The 26,794-nt window shown below is 38.0% G+C and overlaps 5 protein-coding genes across 9 annotated transcripts; 1 reads left to right on the top strand and 4 right to left on the bottom strand.

The window, feature by feature from the left end:
- The first annotated feature begins 317 nt into the window (after nt 1-317).
- Nucleotides 318-5,357, top strand: LOC106641258 (uncharacterized). The gene is made up of 8 exons (XM_089596776.1): nt 318-1,043; nt 1,248-1,366; nt 1,444-1,634; nt 1,675-2,565; nt 2,629-2,963; nt 3,037-3,761; nt 3,841-4,148; nt 4,218-5,357. The coding sequence occupies exons 1-8, from the start codon at nt 904-906 to the stop codon at nt 4,371-4,373; spliced, it is 2,865 nt and encodes a 954-aa protein (XP_089452902.1). The 5' UTR covers nt 318-903; the 3' UTR covers nt 4,374-5,357.
- Nucleotides 5,358-5,874: 517 nt separating this feature from the next.
- Nucleotides 5,875-9,705, bottom strand: ktub (Tub domain-containing protein ktub). 5 transcript variants are annotated; one of them, XM_014355631.3, is made up of 8 exons: nt 9,431-9,705; nt 8,770-8,896; nt 8,575-8,664; nt 8,359-8,516; nt 8,114-8,281; nt 7,679-8,030; nt 7,409-7,561; nt 5,875-7,335 (listed from the first exon to the last, which is right to left on the bottom strand). In XM_014355631.3, the coding sequence occupies exons 1-8, from the start codon at nt 9,470-9,472 to the stop codon at nt 7,202-7,204; spliced, it is 1,224 nt and encodes a 407-aa protein (XP_014211117.1). In that variant the 5' UTR covers nt 9,473-9,705; the 3' UTR covers nt 5,875-7,201. The 5 variants fall into 5 exon arrangements, with proteins under 5 accessions (XP_014211117.1, XP_089452424.1, XP_089452422.1 ...); XM_089596298.1 differs by having other exon boundaries at nt 8,575-8,628; XM_089596296.1 differs by having other exon boundaries at nt 8,575-8,678; nt 8,778-8,896.
- A 286-nt stretch (nt 9,706-9,991) lies between these two features.
- Nucleotides 9,992-11,947, bottom strand: LOC106641278 (uncharacterized). The gene is made up of 6 exons (XM_089596746.1): nt 11,868-11,947; nt 11,631-11,789; nt 11,272-11,562; nt 11,089-11,192; nt 10,679-11,010; nt 9,992-10,529 (listed from the first exon to the last, which is right to left on the bottom strand). The coding sequence occupies exons 2-6, from the start codon at nt 11,787-11,789 to the stop codon at nt 10,048-10,050; spliced, it is 1,368 nt and encodes a 455-aa protein (XP_089452872.1). The 5' UTR covers nt 11,868-11,947; the 3' UTR covers nt 9,992-10,047.
- Nucleotides 11,948-12,178: 231 nt separating this feature from the next.
- On the bottom strand, nt 12,179-15,080 carry LOC106641271 (kynurenine/alpha-aminoadipate aminotransferase, mitochondrial). The gene is made up of 8 exons (XM_014355637.2): nt 14,875-15,080; nt 14,198-14,363; nt 13,926-14,112; nt 13,719-13,835; nt 13,318-13,641; nt 12,830-12,956; nt 12,525-12,736; nt 12,179-12,413 (listed from the first exon to the last, which is right to left on the bottom strand). Exons 1-8 carry the CDS (start codon nt 14,939-14,941, stop codon nt 12,327-12,329), a joined length of 1,287 nt encoding a protein of 428 aa, XP_014211123.2. The 5' UTR covers nt 14,942-15,080; the 3' UTR covers nt 12,179-12,326.
- Nucleotides 15,081-21,311: 6,231 nt separating this feature from the next.
- Nucleotides 21,312-26,475, bottom strand: LOC106641246 (uncharacterized). The gene is made up of 6 exons (XM_089596280.1): nt 26,460-26,475; nt 25,360-25,585; nt 25,112-25,277; nt 24,321-24,608; nt 23,658-24,223; nt 21,312-21,720 (listed from the first exon to the last, which is right to left on the bottom strand). Exons 1-6 carry the CDS (start codon nt 26,473-26,475, stop codon nt 21,516-21,518), a joined length of 1,467 nt encoding a protein of 488 aa, XP_089452406.1. The 3' UTR covers nt 21,312-21,515.
- Nucleotides 26,476-26,794: the final 319 nt, after the last annotated feature.

Genomic DNA, 26,794 nt, shown 5'->3' with positions numbered 1-26,794 from the left:
ATTCCCGTTTTTTATGCTGATTCGTAAACACACTGCAGAATGCAAATGTTTTATGCAAGTTTTCATTTTGCTTTTTTAACTATCGACACACCATTTATTTGATGGGGTAAAATGTAACAAATAAGAGAGAAAACGAGAAATTGCGTCCGGAAAGTAAATACTTAACGTGCATGTATTAATTACGTAGGTATAGACTGTGATTGAATTTTCATTTGCAAAGTATATCTATATGTATATGTCCCCAAGTCTCTCTGAGAGTGACTCAAGAGTCAAGAGTCAAGAGTCAAGAGGAGAACGTTACTTGAAAAAATCTCTAATACTTATACTTACTGTCCTCATCCGAGGACGAGAAAATAAGGCGAGAGAGAGAGAGAGAGAGGAGAGGACCAGAGGGAGAGGACATGCTTTTGTAATACTTGTCTGCTTACGCACACGGCAAGTGTATACCTATATATATTGACCATACGCACATTGCACAGCACACTATACTCTATACACTTAAATAAACTCGATCAAAGAATAGGGAAAAGAGAGAGGCTGAGATGATAATATAGTGAGAAGTTGATAAATTCTCAGGAGAGGTGTGTTAGCGTGTTAAGTCGAAGAAGTTCGTACTTTGAAGTTCTGCCCAAAGACAATTTTTCAGTTCGGTTCGCCTTGCTTTTGATCTATTCAATTATCAACCTGTGTGCGTGTGCGCAACGTTAACGTTAACGTCGTTAACGGTAATCGCGGTAAAAAAGGTAAAGTGAGTTAAGTATGCAGCAGCGCGTATTTTCAGACCCTTCGTTTTCGTCTTGACAGTGGAGCGTTGTCGAGGTACAGGTATTAAGTATATTGTTGCCGTTGGTTGTGTGTATACTTCACTCGCCAACCGCAAAAAATATTGTTCAGTGAAACAGTATGTCGGCCGATCAGCAGCAGCAACAAGAACAACGACGTCGAGGAAGTGACATTTTCCTCGGCAGTTTCAGAGAGCAAGACGACGACGAACAGTCAATCATCGACGTCTTCGAATTTGACGACACTTCCCAAGACAGATGGTAAGGGTACCTATTGTCATTGTACATTACATTTAACTTTCTAATTAAAATTCCTGACCTTCAAGTACTTGGTTATTTATGCAAATGTAGAAACTTGATTGCACACACACACATGTTTCACCCTCTATAGGTAGCAATTCGTTTTAAACAAAATTGACAAGGCTTGTTTATTTGGTTGATTAAATGCCAAGTATTATTTTTCAGGCTGTGCTCACTGGGAAATAGATCCAGGAAGAATAGCTTGGAAACTTGTAAGATTGAGGATCTCGATGCCTGGTTGCATGCCGAAATATCAGAGTTGGATGCTGCCCCAGCGGATTACAGTATGTTTGTTGATCGCTTATTCACCTTTGAGCACGCCTTTTTGCTCTGTATGTATTTAATAAATGCTTTGTTTTAGATTCCAGACGATCCATTGACACTAGAACTTTTACAAGAATCAAAAGGCGATCCAACCGACTGAATTCCGATGGAATTGAAGCTTCCATGTCACCAGAAACATCTCCATTCTTTTTATCCAATATCTGGAAAAAAAATACCATTCCAGAGTCCAATGAAAAGGTACATTTTTACTTTCTGCAACAAAAACTTGTTTGGTTACATTTTAAAAATAAATCCTTTTTAATTTCAGGTTTTTAATAACAATGATGAAGAACAAATCATGAAAAATGATAAGAGGGACAGCATACCAATGATGCTGAGACCTAAAACAAACCAAGTACTGTCTGCCTTGTTATCCGAAAGTCCATCCTCTATCAATAGTCAAACTAGCATGGAGGCTTTTATGAGTGTAGCTAGGAAAAAGGGTAGTAATTTTTTACTTAGCGATGCAAGTGATCCAGATTTCAGTAGTGTCCTTATGAATATATCTCAGCCATCTCTTTTATGTACATCGATAACATCAGATGGCAGAGCCAATGATGCTGTAAGACAACAGTCAACAAAAAATAAAATGGATAACAGTATGACTGATTCTCAAATTTTAACTGATTCAATGATGGAAGCAAGTATGTTTAAAGAAGTCCAAGACACAACAGTTCTAGCTGAGTTTTTGAAAGAAAGCAATGATGTTACTCATCATACAAAAGATATCAATTCTTATTTTAATGACAAAACATTTACAAATGATGATCTGGATGATATAACATGCACCAACACGAGTAATAAAGAATCAGATAGTTGTAATGCAACTTTTGTGGCGGCTAAAGAGAATTTTAATTCAAATGATACGTACATTGCTGATCAATCTCCGCAGGATAGAGTCAAATCCGCTAACAGTACAACAATCATATCGCCTTTAATGAATAAAACTCTTATTGTCATTCCTACGACAACTTCATTAAATTCAACACATGTACTTTCAAATGGTCCAGAATTGTGTGAAAATTATATTTTATCGCCGACGCTAAAATTATGTAGTGAACACAAGACTGATTTGAAATTTGAGGAAAAATCTCCATCTCCAATCAAACGTATGGATGCGACTTTTCAAGCTTCAGATAGCCAGTCTTCTGAGCTGAGTGTAAGTAAAAATAATACATTTTTTTTCAACCATTCCCATTTTAATTTATTGTTTGCGTTATAGGGGTCAACCGAAAGTAACTCTAAAGACTCTATTTTTTATAAAATTCCGCCTTTGCGAGCCCAGTTATTAAAAGTAGCTCAGAGAAACAGTGAAGATAAACTAAACACTACCTTCACTAATTCTTCGACAAAATTAGATGTCACTTACGATCAACAAAGTTCTGACGTGCCACTACTCGAGGTTGAAAGTCTCGATGCCACTTACGTTTACGTGCCATCAAAACATAAAACCGAATCTCAAATTAATAAACCAAGCCTTGATGCTACCTACGATGCAATGACACTCGCGTCAAAATTAAGCACTCCTACAAATACGACCTCCACACAGCATACAAGGTACTATTTTCATGATTGAAAACATTTCGATTCAAATTGTATCTTTTTTTTTTATTTTTTTTTTTTTTTTTAGTTACGTTCCAAACAGAAAATCTGAAGAATCTCAATCGTACTTACTCGATCCCAATCGATTCAACACTTTTAAAAAGGACAAAAAAATTGGTAGCCGATTGTCAAAAGCATTGCAAAAGCAAGAGCCCAGTGATATGTCATCGTTGCCGCCTTCGCAATCTCACGTGCCAAATAACAAGGCTGTTGATAATTCTTATCAGCAAAGGTACAAAACATTTTCGAAAAGAACTAGTTTGGTGAAAGAACCTATCTCTCTTACAAGACCCGCGTTCGAAAAAAAAGCAGAAGAAAAGCAACAATTTGTGAAACCCTCTATTCAGCAAATACAACCACCTCGTAGATTGTCCAAGTTACCGCAGTCGTTTCAAAAGTCTCATCCCAATCTTGGCTCGAACCTAAGACCACCCTCCAACAGTGGCAACAGATTGTCAATGTATGCTGGTGTTGGTTTTTACAAAGGATCGCAGCAGAATATTTCGAATAACATGCAAGCGCTTGGAAGATTCAAGTCGGAAAGACTGTTGCTAAGGAAGGCCAGCACCGATTTTTCCACTAGCGACGGCACTAGTCAATCAATGGAGAGCATTGATAGCAATGGAAGCGCACACAGTGCACCTGATCTCGATGGTAGACATAGTGTGGCTTCCGACAGTAGTAGAGCATCTTACGTTATCAAGCCCAAAAATCCTGATACTCTTAAGAAGTTAAGAAGTTTGGAAGATAAGAGTAAATTGAAAGATTTTTACATTCATTGATTCGTCTCAATGTACATTTTTTAATCGCACGTATTCCCTAAATTTTTCAGTGGAAACATTCAATGGTTCTACACCGAAAGTTAGAGGGCATCAAGTTCTTGAAAATAACTGGGTTCAGGAGAAAGATCTACCATCGCCGATACTTAAGAATGGTGTTTCAAAGAATCATCCAGAATGCGATAGTAGAAGCTCTTCTCTGAGTGACAGTACAGAATTCAGTGCAAAAACTAGCTCCCCTCTAACCAACAGTCCTTCCAACTCTGATAACACAATAAATATAATAAAGGACGGTGGAATTGGAACGATAAAAGAAAATATTCAATCAGCAGAAAACTTGAAACCGAAACCTCAGATCAAGGTGACGCTTTTAGTAATTAATTCTTTAATATGTTACTAAATGTGGTATACTGATAATTTTTATGTATAGGCCCCAAGTACAACAACGACAAAAGGGACGATGTTGAGGCGGCCATCCAACTGGACGGGAGCTTCAAACAAAGCCTCAAATGGTCCAGTTAGCGGGATTCCGCGACCAGCCTCCCGAATCCCTGCTCCGAGGTTTGTTAGACCAAACCCAAAGTAATCAAGTTAGCTTGTAAAAAGTATGAAAAAAATTTATCCAATCAGGCTGATCAAATCAGTACAAACCTATCAGATTATGCTGTAAGTTGAAAGAAATTTTATACTTCAAAGACTATTTTTCTATACGAGTTATTGTAAATATAAGGATCATGTAAACTTTTGCTGAAATTGTATTTTACAAACAGTGCATAATCTTGATATTTTGTATTTTTGACTTTACATTTATGCTGTTTGCCATTACCGAAAAGAGGAAAAGTTATTTGTCGAGACATAATCAGACTGCCATTCAGTGCTCTAAGGATAACGTATTTTGTATTTAAAAAAGTTTAATGTATACAGCAGAGCATATTATATTTATAGTGACGAAAAGATTGTTGCTTATAACTGTTATACATCATTTTTATATGCAACTTGTAGTTTGTAGATGCTGTATGTAGGATCGTATTATTTTTATTCCGTTTATTTTTTTTTTAACCCCAGAGTTTAAAAGTTATGGACACTATGCTCGATTTAGGATACTACGAGCGTTCTTTTTTTTCACAAGCTAAATATTATTAAGTACGTTTCTTTTTGCAAATAATAATGCATAATAGATGTACCTAAACAAATATTTTGACATTTGAATGTACCATAAGACCCATTAATATTTACATAAATACTTGATTGTGAATTTGGACTGACAACTAGCTCATAAGGTCAACGAATGTAAACGAGTATTTTTTGAAATTTCTAAGTTACTGAGTAAGAATGAGATTCTAATCGGACTAAATGTATTAAAAGAATATACTTTTCATAATATATTACAGAGCTATTAAAATTAATTTATTAAATAATTTTAAGGTTCATTAATGAACAGCACTAACTGAGAAAATATTCTATTTGTTATATCAACAAAGTAATAATAATGTGAAACAACTGTTGGAAAAATGTGATAAAATTTTGTTATACGGTTCCAGTAGACCACAGTTTTTTTTTTTTTTTTTTTTTTTTTGACATTCAGTTTTATAAATCCACTTATTATAATAGTGTATTTAACTAGAGAAATCACTTATTTCAAATAATTGTATATAGTTTTATAAAAATTTTTCACCAAGATTGTTAAAACGCTTTGTAATTTTGTGAAACCAAGTGCCTTTACGAAAACATGTGGCTCGTGAGAAAAAAACTGCGTGTTCAAATCACCGAAAAAAAAAAAACTAAGCTGTTCATCGCCATTACACAGCTCCCAAGATGTATTGAATTTTTTATAAATCGGAAAGTTCATTTTATAAATAAAATAATATAAAACGCTTATATTACAATCTGCATTATTTTATTTATTACCCTTTTAGTTAGTAATGGTTTTAATAAAACTCATAAAGTAGTTATGAAAAAAGATTTATTGTTTGTAGAACACACGTGCTCAATCTTTTTTTTTTAGATGGAAAAACTATTGTGAAATAACTGCCATCAAATTGAGTTACATAGACTAGACACGTCATATATCCCATATTTCCTTTAAATATATTGCTTTATGAATCATGAAACACGTGTTTTTGTGCGCAGTTTAATAGACTTTTGTGTTAAATAAATCGATTTGTATAAAATACAATTTTTGTAAATTCATCAATTACATAGCATATTAATATCTTCAAGAGAGAAACAACAAGTAATGCAAGTGTTTCAATGTATTTTATGAGAACGCCACGATATATATATATATATCTAACATTATAACAGTATGTTCTTTGCAAACATTATTTTTAGAATTTCAAACTTCATCTTATATACTAAAATTATACTCTGCAGCTGTACAGAGCCACTAGCTCTCGCTTTACATAATTTATACAATATTCACGCTACGAGATTTTTCATATCTTAATTAAGTACATAATTATCAATGCTTCAACAAGAGCTTTCGTGTTTAGAACTCTAGTATATAAAAAATGCTGTACGTTGTCTTTTGTTTCCTATAATTAATACTGAAACGTTATAGCATAATACGCGAGTATCGCGCATAAGTACGCACGTTTTTTCACATTTTTTTTGTTCTGGACATCTGGACTGAACACATTAAAATCGTTCTTTAGAATTACATAGAAGTCATATGTATGTGATAATTTTCATGTTTTAGGAAATCCAAAAAGTTTTCTGATATTTTCATTTTATTATCTGTTAGCGCAAAATTATCTCAAGCACTCGCAATCGTAAAGCGGCGTTAAGAATAATATAATTGCACAGATCGTGTTTCTTCGGAAAAATTCATTTTTTGACTAAACACATAATCGCAATTCATTCTGAGCTCGTTTCGTATTATTTCTTTAACTTTTACAAGTAAAACATAATTTTTCATTAATACTATAAATCAACTTAAAATCATAATTGATTTTATTCGGTGTATAAACGAGTCGAATTAAAAAACTTCGTAATCAGCTTAGTCGATGTTGCCCATGAAATTCACATCTATTTTTTTAGGATCCATAGAAAAAGGGACAGTGACAAACGTTGATTAACCGATTACTTAGTGTTTTTTGTTCAAAGAGACATCAATGGAATCTTTGCCACGGTTCCACTGCGATAATTTAAAATGTTGTCCGCTCATAAAAAAAGTGCTACGCTTTTTTAGATTCTCGACGCTAATAAGCTCGATAGTGATATGGCATGTTGTAAGTACGTTTCACGATTTACAACGACTTCTTTTAAGCTCGAGAAGATGTGTGAGGGTGGCCTGGCAAATCGATCGGAAACAAATATTGGTCGCGTGTCGCGGTTCCAGACACACGCACACACACGCACACACACACATAATAGTTTGCACATAGAAGAACGGGCGACACACGAAAAAAAACTCTATTCGCATGCGAGTTTGCTATCGAAACTGCTGAGCGCTATGGCGAACGCTTGAAGTGCACACAGGGGAAATCGATAATCCATCGTGAACACGTCGTCCGCCACACGGCCAAACTGCATTATTATGTAATCCACTGGAATGAGACACCATATATTGAACTATACACTCTTATTGCCAAATATTGTGAGATGAGTTGAAAAACTTACGGTCGGTTTCGTGTACTACTTGAAAATTTTTAACCGATGCCTGTGTAACGCGGCCGTGAAAATTGAGGACATACGATTGCGTGTCATCGTTCCATACTGGCGTTTTGTTATGCAGCTCTATCAAATTATCCATGCTTTTCAACTTATAACATTCTGAAATAAAAATAGATATGGACTTATTGAACGACCAGACAGGAGAAACGTATGTTAAATGATGATGAGTTGACAAAAATAATAATTCAATTTTCAAATTCATAGGCATATAGTCACCTAGTAATGTCTCAGACTCATCACGCGGGCATACTTGAACTCGTTTCTGATCGCCAGTCATGCCCGGTATGATAACAGTCATCTTGCGCGGTCCTTTAAAACCCAAAAGATTTGTGTCGTAGATCACGGCTGCCAATTCTTGTCTCGGGTGAGCTCTTCTCGATTCTTCTCGCTTGTCATCTTTTAGCTGAGAGAAGCCGTTGTCGTATATAGTGAACTGAGTCCCGAGAAGGTTCGACCTTAGTTTTCCGACGTAAGCATCCCCGTCTCTCGATAAATCGGTCGGATCCGTGGAAATCAAGTAGTTACTCGTCTTGCTTCGTTTTCTTTTGCGTCCAGCGAGTAAGAAAATCTACCACGTTTAATTATTAGGATTTAGCAATCAATTGAAAATGACGTTGTACAAAAGCAATCAATAAAATACATGAATAGCACCTTTTTGCCGTAGTCCCGCTCTAAATGTAAAAAATATGTTGGATAAAAACCACGATCCATTCCTTTTCTATCTCTAGTTATTCGACATTTGTAGTGCATTTTTTTATTTGCTGGTTGTAAGACAAATTGTTCTATGTTACCTTCCACATTTCCTTCGAGCTCTGGACTCTGCAAGAGTTTAATTTTCATCATTAGAATTAAAGAGTTCGTAGAGCTTTGAAAAAGTTAAAACTGTGGTTGCCTACCGAAGAGTGATTATCTCTGTTGATCATATTAATGGGCCCATCCGAAGGTGCTATTCTTAGCGGCGATGCGCATGCCAATGTTTCTGTTGGTGATTGAATTTCCACTGGTGAAGATTCTTCATCTGGACCATCATAAAAAACTCCTTCTGTGCTAATGTCTGCAAGTGTTGATAAATTTTAGACAAGTAACAAACTAAAAAAGGAAAAATTTTATACCTGTATCAGTCTCCATAGTCCTATTTTGAGGCAGTGTGCTTGCATCAGGAGTACCTGGAAACATACCGTGATAAAAAGAGCCATCATATCCTGCAATTCCAACAAACAAACAAAAAAAAAGTCGTAAAACAAAACAGCACATAAAAACAAAAAAAGGAATTAAAAAATTTCATATCAACAATCTGTTATACAAACCCTGTAATTCGTGTTGCCATCCTGATGAGCGTCTTCCAAGTGTGGCACTCGAAATATTAGAGGCCTGTACCATTCCTCCAGCTCCTGTTTGTCTTTTCTGCTTCATCTTTTGAGCTATTAATTGCCTCTGAAATAAATAAACATTAATCAACACCTGCCTCAGCAGTACAACAAACGAAATATTTAATTTGAAGCAGGTACTTTGTTGAGAAAGAAAAATTTATTGAAAATAGGCCATCTCAAAAATTTTTTCATCGATGAATCTGAATCACCCTGCACGAAGTGGATCAACGATTGTTCAACGAATTAGAGCAAACTCCGAAATTCGATCAAACATTTAAATGCCGTTGGTTAACGCGATGAGCTATACGTATTGTTTCTTAAAACAATTTATCAGTCATTGACCGATAAACGGGACAAGGTGTACCCACAGAAATTAAATTACGCGACAATGTAATCGAAAATTTAATGGACTAATTTTAAATAAAAAAGGTTATAGGGGTGTTATCTCGACTGCAAGGGGTAGTCTCAAGATTTAGTTTTGCCCCTTACGTATAGCATACTAGTAGGTATAGGCGTGCATGTGACCTGTGTACCACTACTTCCTGACAAGAAAACGAAAAAGGAAAGAGGAAAAGCCTATAGGGAAAGCCCAGCTGACCTGTTGCTCGAGTTTCTGCTGCCTCAGGTCCAGCGACGTCATCTTTCAGATTTTGTTTTGAGTTGAATTTTTTTTTTTTTTTTCCTTCGAAATAATTAGCAACCAAAGTATTATGAGGTCGAATGCATGGACTATTATAGGCTCGTGCTACCACTGGAAACTAAGCACTTTGTTTACGCTTTACGTCAAATAGGTTGTTGTAGGTACATAAAGTACGCGCGGTGTACTACCGACTACCGACCCGACCGTACTACATCCATGTATATATATACATATATGTGGTTTCGTTTTCAGTGTTTTCACCCCTATGCCGTACACCCATACATTCACAATACACCCCTGCATCCCTATTATGTGCGCGAGCTAGATAAGCGTTGTTATTGTGTTTGTGATTCACTAGTAACTTTTTCGCCTATCGCTGAAGGAAAATAAGTATGTTTCCATAGGAATGTTTTTTGATACCATCTCGAGGTAGAGTAAAAAAGGAACTGCGCAGATAGCGCGAACAAAAATTCAAAAGGTAAGTAGTTAACAATTTTGAATTCATTATTTACTTGTCAATATATTATCAATCATCTATTTACAAGAACGTTAATTTAGAGTTATTATGGGTGACTTCAAGCGGCTTTGACGCTGATATCTGAAGCTCTGTCATCCTCGGAGCAGGAATTTAGATCTTCGACTGCTTTGTCTCTCAACAGAGCAGCAGGATTCCTTTTCATCAATTGTTTTTCAACATTGACGTTCAGTTGAATTCCAGTCAATGTCGATAAAATAGATTTTTTGGCGATGTAAGTGTCTTTCCTGGGCTGCTGTGCCTTCCTCTTCAATACTTTCTTCATTGACAAATGCTTGTTTATTATGTGTTCTTTAATCTTTTGTTTTGAAGATAATTTTTTACCACACATGTCGCAATTAAATTTGTTACCAGTGTGGTGTACTTTTATGTGATAATGCAGATTGTTTTTGAAGTAGTATAGCCGGTTGCAATTTTCATAGGGACATGGGAGTACTGGTCTGTTCTCTGAATGAATTTTCATATGAGTCTTGTAACTTCTCTTGATTGAAAATGTTTTTTTGCATTCTGTGCAGTGATATTCTGTAAAAAGGAAAAAAATGCTTACTAACGTGGTTAGCCTCTCAGTATACAATTGTAGTTATAATCTCAGCATTATTTGTTATTTAGCTAGCACCTTGATTAAATTTAATTAAACTTTTAGAGTAGCTACTGTACTGTACACTACTTACCAATGCCTGAATGCTCGATCTTTATGTGTTTCTGCAGCAGAGCCCACTTTTCAAATACTTCTGAACAACCTTCAACTTGGCACGTGTGATTTCTGTTCACATGATATTCTTGATGTTTGACTAGTTTCATATGGGTTAAAAATTTTTTTTCACATTTATCACATTTGTAAACAGTTGTATTGTCGTGAGATGCCATATGTTCCTGGTAACGACTTTTTTTCCTGAATTTCAAGTTACATTCTTTACAATGTAGCTTGTCTTCACGGTGAGCTCTATGGTAGTGGCGTCTTAAGTTAGTTAGGGTGCTTATATTCGTCAAACAAATGTTACACCTGTGACAATGATACTTTTTTCAACAACTATTTTTTCCATACTTTTTACTACGATCAAAAATGATATAATTTACTTACTGGAAAGTCTGTGTTGCAACACTATGTGTCTGCAAATGACGTTTCAAATGAGAAGAATTCGTATAAGATTTGTCGCAACCTTCATGAGTACATTTGTGTGGTCTCTAAAAGTCATAACATAGGAATTGGTATACAAGCTTGCCATTTAGGTATGTGCCACTTGATAAACATATGTTATACTACCTTATTTGTGTGCATATTCATATGACTTTCCAGACGATGGGGTCTTGGAAAAACTGCGTTACAGCCTTCAACTTCACATTTATACTGATTCCCTTTTTTCTTTTCCTCCGGTCTCTTGATGGCATCATTGGATTCTAATTCGCATTCTTTGTCGGATGTCATCTGTAAGTGGTTAACTTCTTGGCACTGGATAGTCTGTGTTGCAACACTATGTGTCCGTAAATGACGTTTCAAATGAGAAGGACTATTAAAAGATTTGTCGCAACCTTCATGAGTACATTTGTGTGGTCTCTAAAAATCATAACATAAGAATTGGTAAGTTCGAAATTTATGTGTCACTTGATAAAAATGTGTTGTACCTTATTTGTATGCATATTCATATGACTTTCCAAACGATGGGGTCTATCAAACACTACGTTACAGCCTTCAACTTCACATTTAAACTGATACTCTTTCTTTTCCTCTGGTCTCTTGATGGCATCATTGGATTCTAATTCGCTTTCGTTGTCCGATGTCATCTGTAAACGATTAATTTTTTGGTTAGCATACAGTAACTAGGAAATTTTTTGACGTTAAACAAAATGTTTTTATCTTACGATTGTAAAGAGAATAATTAGATTGTTGTTTGACAAACGCTGATCATTATTATAAAACCTAACTGACGATTGACTTTGTATAAAGCACGTGGAAGCAATGAATATCTTTGTCCACCATATATATATATATGTATTTTTTACTGTTGGCATAGTTGGTAACTGCAGTTGATCTCGGTAACCGATAGCGTTAGTTGGCAAAATAGATTATTTCTTATGATGATGTAATGTCTACCTTATCAACGCTCGAGTTGGAAGATACTCGATGTACCGGAGAATTTGAATGCGCATGAGGTGAAAAAAAGCACGAAATATTTATTTCAACAATTTTTTTTTATTTCCAACTTAGAAAACCATACGTTCAATCAAATGTACATTCAAATATCGAAACGCACATACATACGTTATCATTTTTTTGGCAGCACAAATTAAACCTATTTTCAACGAAAGGAAGAATATATTTTACACGCATTTTGCCGTCAATCCATTGTGTTTCCGTTTTTTGTCAGCCACGGATTGTCTGATGAGACTCGCCACTTTGGATAGACCCTGCAAAAAACAAATCGAATTAACGCTGTTTTTTTTCTCAATACCATGATATTTTGAACATTGGACGGTAAAAAAAAATGCAAAAAAAAAAAAAAAAAAAAAATTAAAAACCTCGTCAATGTCTTCGGGACTGGCCATACTGTAGCATATACGTAGATATCGACAGGGTCGGCTCGTGTCTGACGGGTAAAAGGCATGTCCAGGCATAACGAAAACCCCCTGGGGTACGCACGTCTTCATGACCAGGTCGTACACGTCGTCCAAATCGTTGACCTTCACCCAAAAGAACATGCCACCCTTTGGCACCGACCACTCGGCTATACCTGTTTTTTTTTTTAAATAAAATTTTAAAAAATGAAGAAAAAAAAACTTCACGATACGAGGCATGCCAACGTATAGTAATTCGAACACGTTACCTGTAAAATATTTTTCGATGGCATTCAGCATAATGTCTCGCCGCTCCCGATAAAATTCTTGTATCTGGCTGAAGTGCTTTTTCATCTGATCGTCACTCCACGAGTTCAAGAGCTGGTAGACGACTACCTTTTTTGGAAAAAACAAAATCTTCATTATTATTATTCCCCCCCCCCTCCCCAGAACAAAAAAGTACATAAAACACAGGCACCTCGCGAGTAAGTATCTTATCACTTGTGACAGTGCTTTCGTTCCCCCCCTAGTCCACAAGTCTCGGCCACACGAGTTTCTAATTTAAACTGTTTGCAACACGAAATGCGTGTGATATGAAAGCGATGCCTCATTAAAAAAAAAAAAAAAAAAAAAAAGAGAAATTGTTATCAATAGTAAAGGAGCAAAATTTCTTGGCAATCGAATAATATCCAAAAGTATTAGTTGGATAGCCCAAAAAATAACCCCATGCGTGTAGATGTAAAACAAAAACAAGAACCTGGGACAAGGAGGACGTGTGCAGGGTGGTAGCCTCGACGTGCCTGACCACGTGCGCCAGGAGCGGCTTGGGCCCGGTGATGAAGCCAATCCTCAGCCCGGCGCTCAGGATCTTGCTGCACGAGTCGAGGCGTAGGACACGGCCGTCGACGTCTAGCGAGAAAAACGACACGGGCGTCTCGTCGAGGAAGTGCAGGAAGTAGTACGCGTCGTCCTCCATTATGAGAAAATCGTACTTGCGAGCCAACTCGTAGATCTCCCGTTTGCGCTCCGTCGTGTAGACCGTGCCCACCGGATTGGCCCCCGTTGGATTCACGTACAGCAACTGCCCAGTCAAGGCGTTTTATCCACGCTTCCACATGGGATGTATCATTATTATTTTCTCGAGCAAGTGCACAATACCTTTGGCAACGGTTTGCCGCTTCGGAGCCTCTCCTCGCAGGCGTTGGCTATGTCGCTGGGCACGGCTCCGTCGTCGTCCACGCCGATCTCGATAAAGTCAGGGTTCAACGGCATCACCTTTAACCAAAGCAAAATTTCATTAGCTCCCCTTGGCAAATCAATCAATCAAATCCACCGTACAAGGACAAACTGTATATATGTACATACCGCGCTGAGTATACCCCCGTAAGTGGGCGACTGGGCCATGACGGGGTCACCCTCGTTGAGGATCAGCTCGAATATCTTGCTGCAGCCCTCCATCGAGCCCGTGGTCACTTGGACGTCCCAATCGTCGTACCGTGGCGAGTGCCACTTTGTTTGGAATTCCCTCCACTTTTGCAACAGCGGCGGGTAGCTGAATCGTTAAATCATAAAACAAAAAAGTGGCGGGTATTTACGTGTTGATTCGTTTATTTATTTTGGGAAAAAAATATAACTACCCCCTGGAGGCTCCGTATTGGAGGGCTGGTGACAACTCGGAGCCAGTGAGCTGCTTGCACGTGCCGTCGCTGTAAGTCACGGAGATCTCCTCAATGGGGAACATCGACGCGTTTGGCATGCCGCCAGCAAAAAACAAGGCATCCGGGTTTTTCATGTACGCCTCGGCTAAGAACCATCGTTATCATGATTTGACTGTCGTTTTATATTTGAAAAAAAAAAAAAAAAAAAAACTACACGCGCTATAGCATTATTCTGCACAAGTGATTTACCACCACTGATCAACATACTAAAATACTCCGTGTACGCGATCATGAGTAACGTGCAACGCAAAAGTTATCTTATAAGTACCTATACGGTTATCTTTTGCTTCGAATCAACAAAAAATACTTACTTTTGCTTTAAACTTTTTGCACAATTTTTCTTCTTCTCTGACCTTAATAAATAAGAAAGGGAGATAAGAGAAATAATTACAGTGGGGAAAACAATGGTACTCATACCGAACGTTTTATACTTGCAAAGAATCAACTTGTAATCAAATTGCAAAGAATTACAAGCGAGAAAAAATAACTCGCTACTCACTACTTATGATTACCTACGTTTAATAGTTTAAATGTCGATCTTTCCCAGTTTCACGTCCAAGGGGATCGAAACGAAAAATAAAAGTGTCATTACTCACTCAGTGACCTGATGAGATTGGGTTTGCGCTTTTTGCCGATTTTTGACACAAACTTGCTGTAATTCATCGTCGGATCTTTCGGCTCGTCTGCTTTCTAAAATTCCCCGGTTCGTTCTCGCTGCGAGCGTGCGAGAAGACTGAGCCAACCGCGTATACTTATACTTATCTTCGAGCGGGTGCCCGCGTTTTATCGCGGAGTTGCAAAGGCGTCGTAGCGTCTTTGGAGTGAAATCTCGAACGAATGTGCCGATCTTTGTCATAGATAGCTGTCACCGGTTTTTTCCTTTCCAACGCGATTCTTTGTTTGAATATGGTAATTACAGTCATCGAGGGCTCCAAGTCACCGTAATTATATGACGGAAAAACCTAATTTGGAAAAATTTTTTAAAGCTTGGAACTAAAACTTGATACTGACCTAAATAACAGTAATAAATACCATATAGATTTCACTATATGATGCGTAGTTTCAATAAATTTGAATCCGCAGAGAATATTAATTGGGATGAGCTTCGATGATATTTTTGAGATTTCATCAAAACATTGATCGTATAACGTGAACATAATTTTTTTTTTTTTTATTAAAAAAATTAAAAATGTTTATAAAAGACAAGACATTAGAACAAAAACGAAACGTGAATGGAATTGGAATGTAAAGCATAAAAAAAAAAAATTTGGAAAAAATAGAATTAAACAACACAGTGCTTTAAACATATTTATAGTAACATTTATTCCGATTCTTCAACACGAATTTTTGTGAGTGTTAACTGTCCATATATGTATACTTTTTTTTTTCTCATACGCGAGCGTGTTTACAGTATGTATAATAATAATAATAATTATTCATATAGTACATTGCGTCACGCGCACACATTGCCTTATTGTACCTTTGAACTTTGGCTTATATTTTTTTGACAACCGTTCAATTAACGTTGCTTGGATAACATTTGTTTTTTTAAACAATTTATATACCCTATGGGTTTCGTCGTGACGACTTGACCGCTTCGTTCGATTTATTGCGCGTCGTTTTTCCGTCACATTAATATTGTGTACATAAATACGAGTTTGTCGCACTTGGCAGTTCGTTTACTGCTTATTATAATGTAGCTCTACAGGTTTTTTTTTTTTTACATACAAGATGCTCATTCGACCGCAGTTTCGTTCATACCCTTTTATTTTCATTAGTACAACTTCTCAAACGAATAAAAAAAAATTATCGATGAAAGAGTACGCGCAACTAAAATAATTTTAACAATACATAACTTTAAACGCTAAACAAACACGTACCTGAGTAAGCACTTTTTTAAATTCAAGCACCGCGACACTTACTTCCGATGATAGATGTACCCTCAAAATTCGAAGTTGTTTCGCTTGAGAAGCATCTCATTTCGGCTTGCGCTTTTTTTCCTGGGATCCAACACCACTTTTCGAAATTATCGTTACTGTAAGCTCACTCCCATGCTTGTATACACATTTGTCCCAAAAAAACTGTACACGCGTAATAACACGTCTCGTTTTTTCGGATATTTTTCCTTGCACTCGTACATTTTTTTTATTCTCGTTCAAGCTTTCGCACGTCACTCGAAATATACACGTATTTATTTACAAAACAGTACAATATAATTTATATATATGTGTACACGTACCCAACGATATTACACTTTACAAATCTAATTACAAGTCCCGCCATTTAATTGTGTTTATTCTTTCATTTTTGTTGAATTATACCTATTCATCCTGTTTTAAGGTTTAATTTATTCATGTTTTTATATTTCTTTTTTTTATTTTTTTTTATTTTTTTTATTTTACCTCAACTTCCTTAGTATCTGAACATACATTGTACACAGCGACGCCTTGTGTTGAAAGTTTCTTAACTTTGTGATGGAAAAAAAATCTCCCTCATGATTACCTTATCGCACTCTTTTTATCTCTTACTGCAATAAGCCGTACTTACGTTTTCAATTTTGTCGTCGCTCTGTTGTTGCGTAAAAGATATTTTTACTCGGAAATGGGGGGAAAAAAAAAATTTGCTTCCGTCAATATTATCTTTTGCATACGAGCAATGCGTCGTCGCGAATGTCGATTTTATCCAGAGTTACCTGTCAACCCAGTTATTTTGGCACGAATTGTAATGTCCATGAATTTTGTTCAACTCTTCGAAACAACGATAGATGTGCGGAATGAAAATTCATAGAAAAGTTGAGAATGATGGTATAAAGGCACAGATGATCCACGAATCGATTAGTTCATTACGGTTGATGAAAGTTTCTAGTCGATTCACCTAAAAAATTTTTATAAATAAAAGTAGAATGATACGTGATCGTAAAATGTATTTTTTTGTAAGTGCTAGCGATGATTGTGTCATACTTTCCGTGTAAACGTATCTATAGTATTGCGCGTGTCAATTACTCGACAGCAAGTATATTGGCACCAGGTCTAGAATTTTTATTTGTTTGCATTATCTAGCGTCGAAAAGTAGAAAAATTATAAAAATACGAAGATCTAAGACTACGTAAGACTGATAAGAAAACCTATTTCATAAGTTGTTACTCATTTGTTTTCTTCAGTTTACAGACACTTGGAGGTGTACAGAAAAAGTACCATTTAATTACCGAAGGAGACTTTTAAAAAATTCATTCATCCGTACATTTTTTTAGTGCTTTGATTAAAAAGTTAAATTAAAAAAGTACGTGTTACAGAAACTAAAAAACTTTTCAGTGAATGTGATGAAAGAACGTAATAAAGGTGTTGTGACTGAAACATAGTTGAAAAATGATATTTATTGGTGCACCGATCGTAAATCGTTGGATGTGGGTGTTTTCAACAATCAATGGAAGAAGTGCAGGAGGAAGGCACCGGGGAAGTTTATTAAAATTTTTTTTATTACTCATCGATTTTTAGTAGAATTTTTCTTAATCTTATTTTAAATTTTAGACTACAAAGTTCCGCCAAGAATTGTTTTATACTCGAGTATTCTCGCTATATTATACACCTAAAAATCTCTGCAGGATTTTTATTAAACCTCTTTACAATTACATAAAGTTTGATTGTTACTTTGGCAATTCGGCAGCGCTTACGAATTTAAGCTCCTGTACAGGCCGAAGTCGAGGGATTCATCGCGAGGGAGAAAAATGAACTACTACAGTAGATTTTGTACAAATTCAAGTTACAACAACTCCATTTTTGCATGTTTCCGAAATTTGAAGGAAAAATGAGAAAAATCATCAGAAAATTCCTCTCGTTGAATCATCTTGTTTTTATGATGACATTGATTATCAATTACTTATTTTCCACTTTAAACTTTGGACTATGTTTTTTTGTTTTTACCTTTTACAATGATTATTATCCTCTTTTATTACCTGTAGTTAAATTTTTGCTGTGTCATTTTTCACAGTAGTTATGTACACCTAACTAATTTTAACACTTTTCATACGCAACAGACATTTTTGAATAATTAAATTTACAGCTAAATTTTGCGTTTCATACTCTTTTTAACAAACACACGCGCATCCGAAGGATATTGTTTATTTTAGATGCGAATTTTGTTGATATCAGTGGTTCATCGTACATTTATGAAATTGATGATCTAAAAATCCAATGTTCACTTACCCAAGTATTTTTATTTTTCCCCGAAAGCGCATGTGCTACATTAATAGACGAAATACAGACACAGACGTACACGCACATTCAAAACGTCACTTCAAAACTCTTGAAAGATATTCAAGTCATAGGAATACCTGTTTTTTTTTTGTTCGTAGTAGGTTTTTCTCGTTTTGGACTCGTCATCGCTTGTGATTGATTTTCACATGCTTCTTACACTTATATTTTTCAAAGAAATCGTACAAAAAAGTCAGATTGAAAAAAAGTAGTCAATAATACTAAGTCAGCGCTATTTTAGTTCTCAAACGTACAAAATAAATGAAAACGTAAAAAAAAAAAAAATTAGTCAGGAGGGCATAATTTTTTTCTCTTGAACAACTTTTATGTTTTAGGAAAAATAAAAACATCGATCACAAGTTTTATTAACTTCATGCATTACCGCTTTCCATACATCTGCTCCAATGCTGTTAACTCCAACATTACCCACCTTACATTATTATTTTTTTCTCATATACAATAAATTTTTCGTTATGTTATTATTACGATGATTCATTATTATCATTATTATATTAGCGCTTATTTCTCAGTTCATCTAACAACCACACGAATCAACAACAACGACTATAGTGACGATTTCTTTGTATCGTGATTTTTTATTTATTAAATTTACATATTTTAATTCGCTCCAATTCTCAGTTCGACGGTACATCTCACCTCGGTGGGATAACTTTGAAACTGAGCTTTGTACGTAGGCTTCTTTGTGTGAATAACTTTTTATATTATAGTTTATGACAGTTTATAGTTTTCTCGCCATTATTTTTTCTTACTCGGAAAATTTCTTAATACGCGCACACAATATATCTTTTTTTTTTATCGCTGTGTATTTCACAAACTTGATTATCATCACGTTCGTATAAAAATAATTGCCTATTCTTCACTTCTGTCAGTTTTATTTCGCAAATCAGTCTGGCCCCCTCCACAAGATAAATTTTTTTTTTTTTTTTAATTAATTGTATTTAATTTATTTCGTAATCTCCTACACTCGACGACTCGCCTCTTTTTCTTGATTTCCTAGCAAAAATTTCATTTAGTCTCGGCATGTATCGGCACAAACAAACCCATGCACACACGTACAAATCCCCCTTTTTTACATGACCGTCAACAACTATGTTTTGAAAAACCCTTGTTTTTCTTTTCTTTTTTCCCCCATTTTTTTTTTGTACACGATGTGTGCTGTGCTGCTGCTGTTGGCTTCGTTAACCCCGCGAGTATGTAAAATCTCTTTTAGCGGTAAATTTAACGCCGGGGATTGTACGTACGGAACGAGCGCTCGCGTCACTTCCTTCCAATTTCTCTTTTTTGCTTTAGATCGTGCAACTAGTTGGTTACGGGTGAACTATACATTTAACCGTTTGTGCACACGAAAGCCCGAGGGTGAATAATCGGCCGAAGCTCGTTGTTTTTCAGTGTTGGTGAGAGCTTTTTGCCACACGGAAAAAAAAAAAAAAAAATCATAAATCCAACTAATAATTAATCGTGATTTCTCATCAAACCAAAAGTTTCGCTTATTAGCAATACTGTAGAGTACACACCGAGTGACAATTAAATTCTTGCTGTTTTAGCTGAACAATTAATCATACAAACAAACGAATAAACAAAGAAATAGATATAAAGAGATAAGTGCATTTGTTAATTTTACAATATTTTATTCTTCCCTATTTACTATGAAATCGAGAGCCCTTTTTTTCTCTCAAATAAAATAAAAAATGCTCCCAATTTTATAAGAAATTCTTGACGAAATAGAAATTTTTCAAAACCAAGTTGCATCCACCTAATAACTCGTATTAATCCCACGATACATGTATATGTGCAACATACTTTGAACCATCTGCTGGTGAAGTTAACGGAAGCATTACTATGTAAAATTGCGAGACGCGGGCGCTCGTTGTATCCATATAGTACGAGCACGTACAGCTGCTTCAGCGACGGAGGAAAGCTCGCGTTCGACAGGTGCCTTACTTATAATGAATTTAATCTCACGCGCTACGCAGCAGTAAGTAGCTCGTGTTTGTTGCTCGTCCTGAGATAGTTTACTGGCTAATTTTGCTACTCGGAGGAATATGTGCGATAACCACCTGATTTTTTTTTTTTTTTTTTTAACGCTCGAGAATAACAAATACTTCGAAAAAAAATGTATACCTTGTATTTGATTCAAAAACAATTAATCAGATGTAGATAACATTTATGAGGTTCGAACATATGATCAGCAGAAATGTGTCCATTTTTCTATCCTACAGTCTCTTTGCTTATGAAACGAGTAAAAAAAAAAAAAAAAAAAAAATTTCGAGATAGAAATAGTTTTGTCCGAGTGTGAGCAGTGCTCTCAATTCATCAACTCCTTTTCACTTGCTTTACTTCGTACCCACCCTCCCCTCACATTTACACACATATTTGTTGAGTTTGAAAGACAGTTGACCAAACTACATATACGAGTCCACCCTTTATTACCCCCCGCCACCCTTCTCTTTATCAAACGATATTTATACAGTATAGTACTTGATAAACGACATTTATTAAAAATAACTTTTCTCCCAAGTATGTATAATTATCTCCGCCATAAAAAAACGTACCAACCGTACACGAGAACTCGTTCATATAAATCTAAAATTCAACACTCCTCCCCCATATTGTATACAAAAGACTCTTTCGATGCGCAAAAAATTGAAGAAAAAAAAAAACACCTTGTTTTACGTGTCATTAAACGAGATACACTGATAATCAAGCCAATCACCTTAACGATGATACGTCAATGAGTTTATGGCACAAAACTAAAACATCACCAGTTCGTCGGCTCGTAAGGGGACCGATTCGCGAAACAACAGTAACAACACTATCAACATCAACAAAAGCAGTACAAACACGTGCTAGCCTATACGAGCGTTTCTCGGTTTTTCGCGCACAGTAACCATCGTCACCATTAAAGTGTTGCTGACGACAGCACGACCAAGTGCCGGATTTATGGGCGAGTCGCCGGTTGTGAAGTCCTAGAAGAGCGTCTCCTGCGACCAGACCGTCGGGGGTGGGGACGACCTCACCGGCCGCGAAGTACCGCCGCTCGCCGGCCGGTGTTTCAGTTCGATGGGCGAGGACTTGGACGGCCCTGCTTGAGGCGCCGGGGGTGGTGAGCCCAAACAGCTTGCTCCTATGCTGTTCTGGCTACTGCTCGTTGTCGTCGACGTCGGCGACCTGCTGCTGTTTGTTCATATGTTGTTGGCAGTGGGGAAAGAAACACAGAGAAAAAATGGTTATTTTAGGTTAGGTTCATTTTTGTTGTTGTTGATTATTTACAGAAATTTGTACATTTACATAATAAAATGTGTGTGGGTGTGTAGTGACCGTGTATACCTAGTGCTTGCGGATATTGATTTTTTATAAAATGTACAATAATCTAGGACATGTAGCATAAACCCGTCAATGGTATCCGAAGCATCGATTTTCATGGATTCTCCTTGAAAAAATTACTTGTAGATATTAATCAATCATTTCTGTTTTCAATAAATATTGGAGGCGTTTTCGAGAGGTGTGGCCTTTGTTCCGTCGATACGTATATACACTTGCGAACTTACGATGAGGCGCGTGTGGTTTATCGGGACGCGGAAAACCCGCTTGGCTATAATCGCCTTTTCCGTAACGATGCCAAGGAAAATATTTTTTTTTCATTTAATCAGCGTTGCCATATGCGTGTGACAAAACCATATCGCTCGTTGACGTGGTGGTTGTGAACTTTTACCCCAATACTTGTATCTTGATTACAGTGAATTAAGTTAGTGTTTCGTATATATGCATATCGACGAAATAAAGGTCCTTGAATAACGTAATACGATCGTACTAGTGCATCTGTAGGGGAGATTGGAGTGTTAAATATTTGTTTTTTACAGTACACGAGTTCTTACTCAAGTTTTTTTTTTTCACGCGTGACATTGTTTTTATAAGTATATTTGAGTGGGTAGCTAGATTATTCAATGTGGTAGAAAAAATTTTTGATTGTAAAGCGAACTATGTTGCTATAAAGGTGTACGAGAGTTCAAAAGTGTGGACTATATTTTTTTTTTCTTTCTAAGCATCTATGTTGCTATATTTGGCAAGATCTACATTTATAGCCTAAGTTCATAAATATAGTAAACGTGTGAATGTTAGATCTAAAATTTGTTCAGACACATTCTATAACATCTATGGTGCCACTAAATTCTCACGAATGTACAATTATGTAATTGATATAAATATGCACGTATATTTGTTGTTTTATTGCACACTGATAACTGTACATTTGTACAAAAGTCACAATAATCCCGTTGTGGATCTTCAACGTGTCTTTATCCCGTTTATTTTTTAAAAAACAATTTCATTTTTCTTGGTAATAGATGAAAATCCACTCGAGGTTTATTTTTATTACCACATAGATACATGTATAATATTATTGTGTCGTATCATCAAACATCGTGTTAACACTGACGTGAAAAAAAAATTGTGATTGTATTTCCAGTGTATTTACAGCGAAGCTAAAGATAAAAGAGATATATATTCAGAAGTAGAGAGCATTTTAAGTTTGAACTGAACCCAAGGGAGCTTGTATCAGCTGCAAACGGCCAATAAAACGGTATACATGGGTATAGTTACTAGAACATAACGTCGGTGTTTTCCAGTTTCCTGGAAACATACACAGGAAGTTTGTAGTCAAGATAATAATATATCACTCCAGTAAGAAATTCCTTTAAAACTGTTGACAAAATATTCAAGATTCGTTGGTTTGTTATCTTTACTTGGTCTTGTATAATCTTACGCGGATTAAACAAATGTACGTTAAATGTTAAACATTCATCGTCAAACTGATAAAAGCAAGCCATTGAAATGTAAATTGATAAATTAATTAACTTGACGGTGAAGCATTGAAACTGATTCATCAACTTGATCCAATTTTATTTTGTTGGGTACAACATCTCCTTTGTTCCAAGAACAGATCCAACCGATCATTGACTTTGTTAATGTAATTTCATCGTCGGATCGAATGTAAAAGCGAAAATTGTTGGCCAAGTAATTTGTGGTCAATACAAATAAATGTATATGATTAAAAAAGTAAAGATGGAAAATATAAAAAGAGTGCCGCTCAAGCTGACAGTAGGGATCACCTGAGTGCTTCGACAGAGGCGCTAATGGTCATGCATGCCTGACAGGTAGGCGAGGAGGAAGAGGCGGCGGTCGTGGTCCTCCGCCGCCGCCTCGGCACGCAACCAGCGCAACCGTCCCACCTTTCGGGTGGCCGTCTCCTGCTGTTCGTTGTGGTCGTGACCTTCAGCGGCACCTTGAGAAACCTTTTGAGCCCCGTTGGCGTGGAGCTCGCGACCACCGGAGTCCCGTCCGACGAGTCGGTCGAGAAGCCCGACACCTCGTCCTCCGTGTCCGCGGGCCCGGGGCCGTCGTCCTCGAGCCTCGCGCAGGAGCTCAGCCGCAACTCCCGGAACACCGAGTCCGTGCCCAGCGAGCGCGACGAGTCCTGCTCCGGCGGGTCGACGCTCACCATCGACGCCAGGGGCGCCCGTCCCTGATAATGCGGCCTCCTCGCCAGCATCATCCTCGTCGCCGCCACTTGCACCTCGTACTGCTGCTGGTTTATGGGCCGCACAGCCAGCGCGCTAGCCGCGTAGAGACCGGCCTCGCTGCCGCACGGCGACAACTCCGGCGTTGGCTGGATCACCTGTGGGATTTCACATCTCATACAATGTTGGGACTTTAATTTTGTTTCAGTAAACAATGGCCAATGCGTACTCTGATGGGACTGAGCCAATGCATACCTGAATGTCAATGGGATGGTGGTGGTAAAGGTCCCAGGGCTCGTCGTAGGCCTTGGCGCGCCTGCTCGGATAGGACGGTGGCGGGGGCAGACAGGGCATGACCATAGCTGAGCCGCGACGCTCGAGGTAGCTGCTTGCGGTGCTGCTGCAGGTGGCGGAGCTGCAACGCCTGTGCGGACCCATCCGGCTGGACCTCCTCGGCACCGCTCCGAGCAGGGAATCGTAGTCCCCGGCGACCGAGGCGAAGCGCGGCGGGGCGAACAGCGGCAGCCGAGGCTCGATTGCCTTCTTCTCGGTTTACGAGTACAAAAGCATATTTTATCGTCACAGTTTGGACTGCGGTTGCCGTAGCGTTAGGGGGTGGGTCGAATGCGTTACGTTTACCTTTAAGTGGTAAAACGGCCGGCCCGGGATTTTATCGAAATTTAAATAATCGTCATTTAAAAAAAAAAACGGAAGAGACAGAAAACATTTACGAGAAAAGAAAGCTGGTAAGGGGATCCAAGGTGGCTCTACACCAACGGAACATAGCTCATTGTTTATTATTCGTTGCATCTCGCTGAAGTATGTACACGTTAAAAATGACTCGGTATTAAAAAAAAAAAAACTTTCTGACCCTTAAAACATGTTGTATTTTATATATATTTGCCAGAGAGAACTCATTTCTGGTGAATATTTCGTACTTGACGTTTTTTCGGGCGAGAATTTTCCTTTCGTCTTTTAAACATTATCGTCCACGACCAACGTACCCGTAACTAAAGGTATTGTATACTATACGGGAGTTTGCTTACATCGACGCAGAGCGACCTCCGGGGACCCCGGGCTGGCTTAGGTGGTAGCCTTGCGATGGCCTCGAGCGCCGCGGCTAGCGCTCGCTCCTCGGCCTCGGCTTCCGCCACCGCAGCTTCGGCCGCTGCCTTCAGTTCAGGATCCTCCAGCTGCCGGCTCGACTTGCGCCTGCGTTCGCCATTTCATTTTTTTTTTTCACCAAAAGGCCAAAGAAAAAAAAAAAAAAAAAAAAAAAGAGAGAGAAAGCTACCTGCTCTTGTAGATGACCAGCAGTACCATGATGCTGAAAAAGCCGCTGAGCGTCGCGGCTATCCTCACCCCCGTCATGACGTCGTACGTCTTGTAGAACTCGATTTTCATGAGCTCGCGCTCGCTCAGCGTCGGCTCCGCTTCTGGCATCGATGACGTCGTCACACCTACAGGCAGCTTCGTCGTCGTCGTCGTCGTTGTTTTATTCCTGCCAGCGCTCGTCATCCCTGAAACATACAAATTACAACGTGTACACTCATCAAATTATATCCTCAATCTAATCGAGCCATCTCTTCCACCCAACGTTGTTCCACCGAGTATCCGCGGCCAGGTGAGTATATACATATATTATTTTGCAAGCAAATTTCGCCGTCAGCCGGAGCCAACGTCGATATAATTACTCATCGAAGTTTAAATTAATACGGTCGAGTAAGCCACCCCCTCCCCCAACCTGGCACGTTATGCATGTGTACCCACACATATTTATATATACCTGCTGTGTGCCGAAAACGTGAGAAATTTCAAAACTAGTATACCACTCTGCCTCGTACACTTTCGCAGCAGCGCATATCCTCACTCGAGCGCGCCACCTCTCGCTAACGTATACATTTCTGGACTTTTTTTCGCTTGGTTTACCCTTTCGCCCCTTTTGAATGCAGATACGCTCTACCCTTTGGCTCGTGCGTACAAAAAAAAAAAAAAAAATCTCGTGTCCGACCAAACGTTGACTTTTCAACTTGGTCCCACTCGATTGTGACCAGACGCGTCGAAACGCGGCAGGTTCTCATGCCGGTCTGGTCGTGAAAAGCAACAGGGTATCCCGGGATGAAACGAACTTTGCGTTGCTCCGTTGTAATCCCGAGACCCCCCCGACTTTCGCCAAATTAGCCAACTTTCTCGAAATACGCGCCTACAAAGTTCGCGTGCGCGTATAGTGAATTTCCTCTTACATGGTATATGGACCGCAAAAAAAAGTTTGGCGCACCTTTACCGACGCACTTGAACCCTCGGGTTGTCCTCTCGGGTCGCACACACACAGCAGCAACGAAAGAAAAAAAGGTACGGCATGAGCGCACACGTATACAATTTAGCTCATCCAACTTGGCTTGTCGAGCATCTTGACTTTTGTATATATCAATTTATTCATAATGATGGCAGTCGAAGCAAACGACCTTTGAGCTGATTTTACGTGAGCTTGGGCCTGAATCTCGAGGCCGGCATGGAGAGAAACAAAGGGAAAATGAAAGAGGAGGACGAAAAGCAGGTCGGGAGTCGCGGGCACCTAAATAATACATCGACAGAGGGGAGGTGTATAAGCAGGCAGGCAAGGAAGCTGGAAAATAAGCCCTCGGGGTCACGAGTAGACGCGTGGGTGTAGTTGGTGTAGCGAGCGGCGAGTAGGGGCAGTACTAGCGCGGTGTATCGATTCCCCCCCC

The sequence above is a fragment of the Copidosoma floridanum genome, unplaced genomic scaffold, assembly GCF_036245765.1.
Source record: "Copidosoma floridanum isolate Cflo_tuat_1 unplaced genomic scaffold, Cflo_Japanese_pri ptg000030l, whole genome shotgun sequence".
In the NCBI taxonomy this organism is placed as follows: Eukaryota; Metazoa; Arthropoda; class Insecta; order Hymenoptera; family Encyrtidae; genus Copidosoma; species Copidosoma floridanum.
Note: the sequence above shows the minus strand (reverse complement) of the source record. Positions and strands in the feature narration are given on the sequence as shown.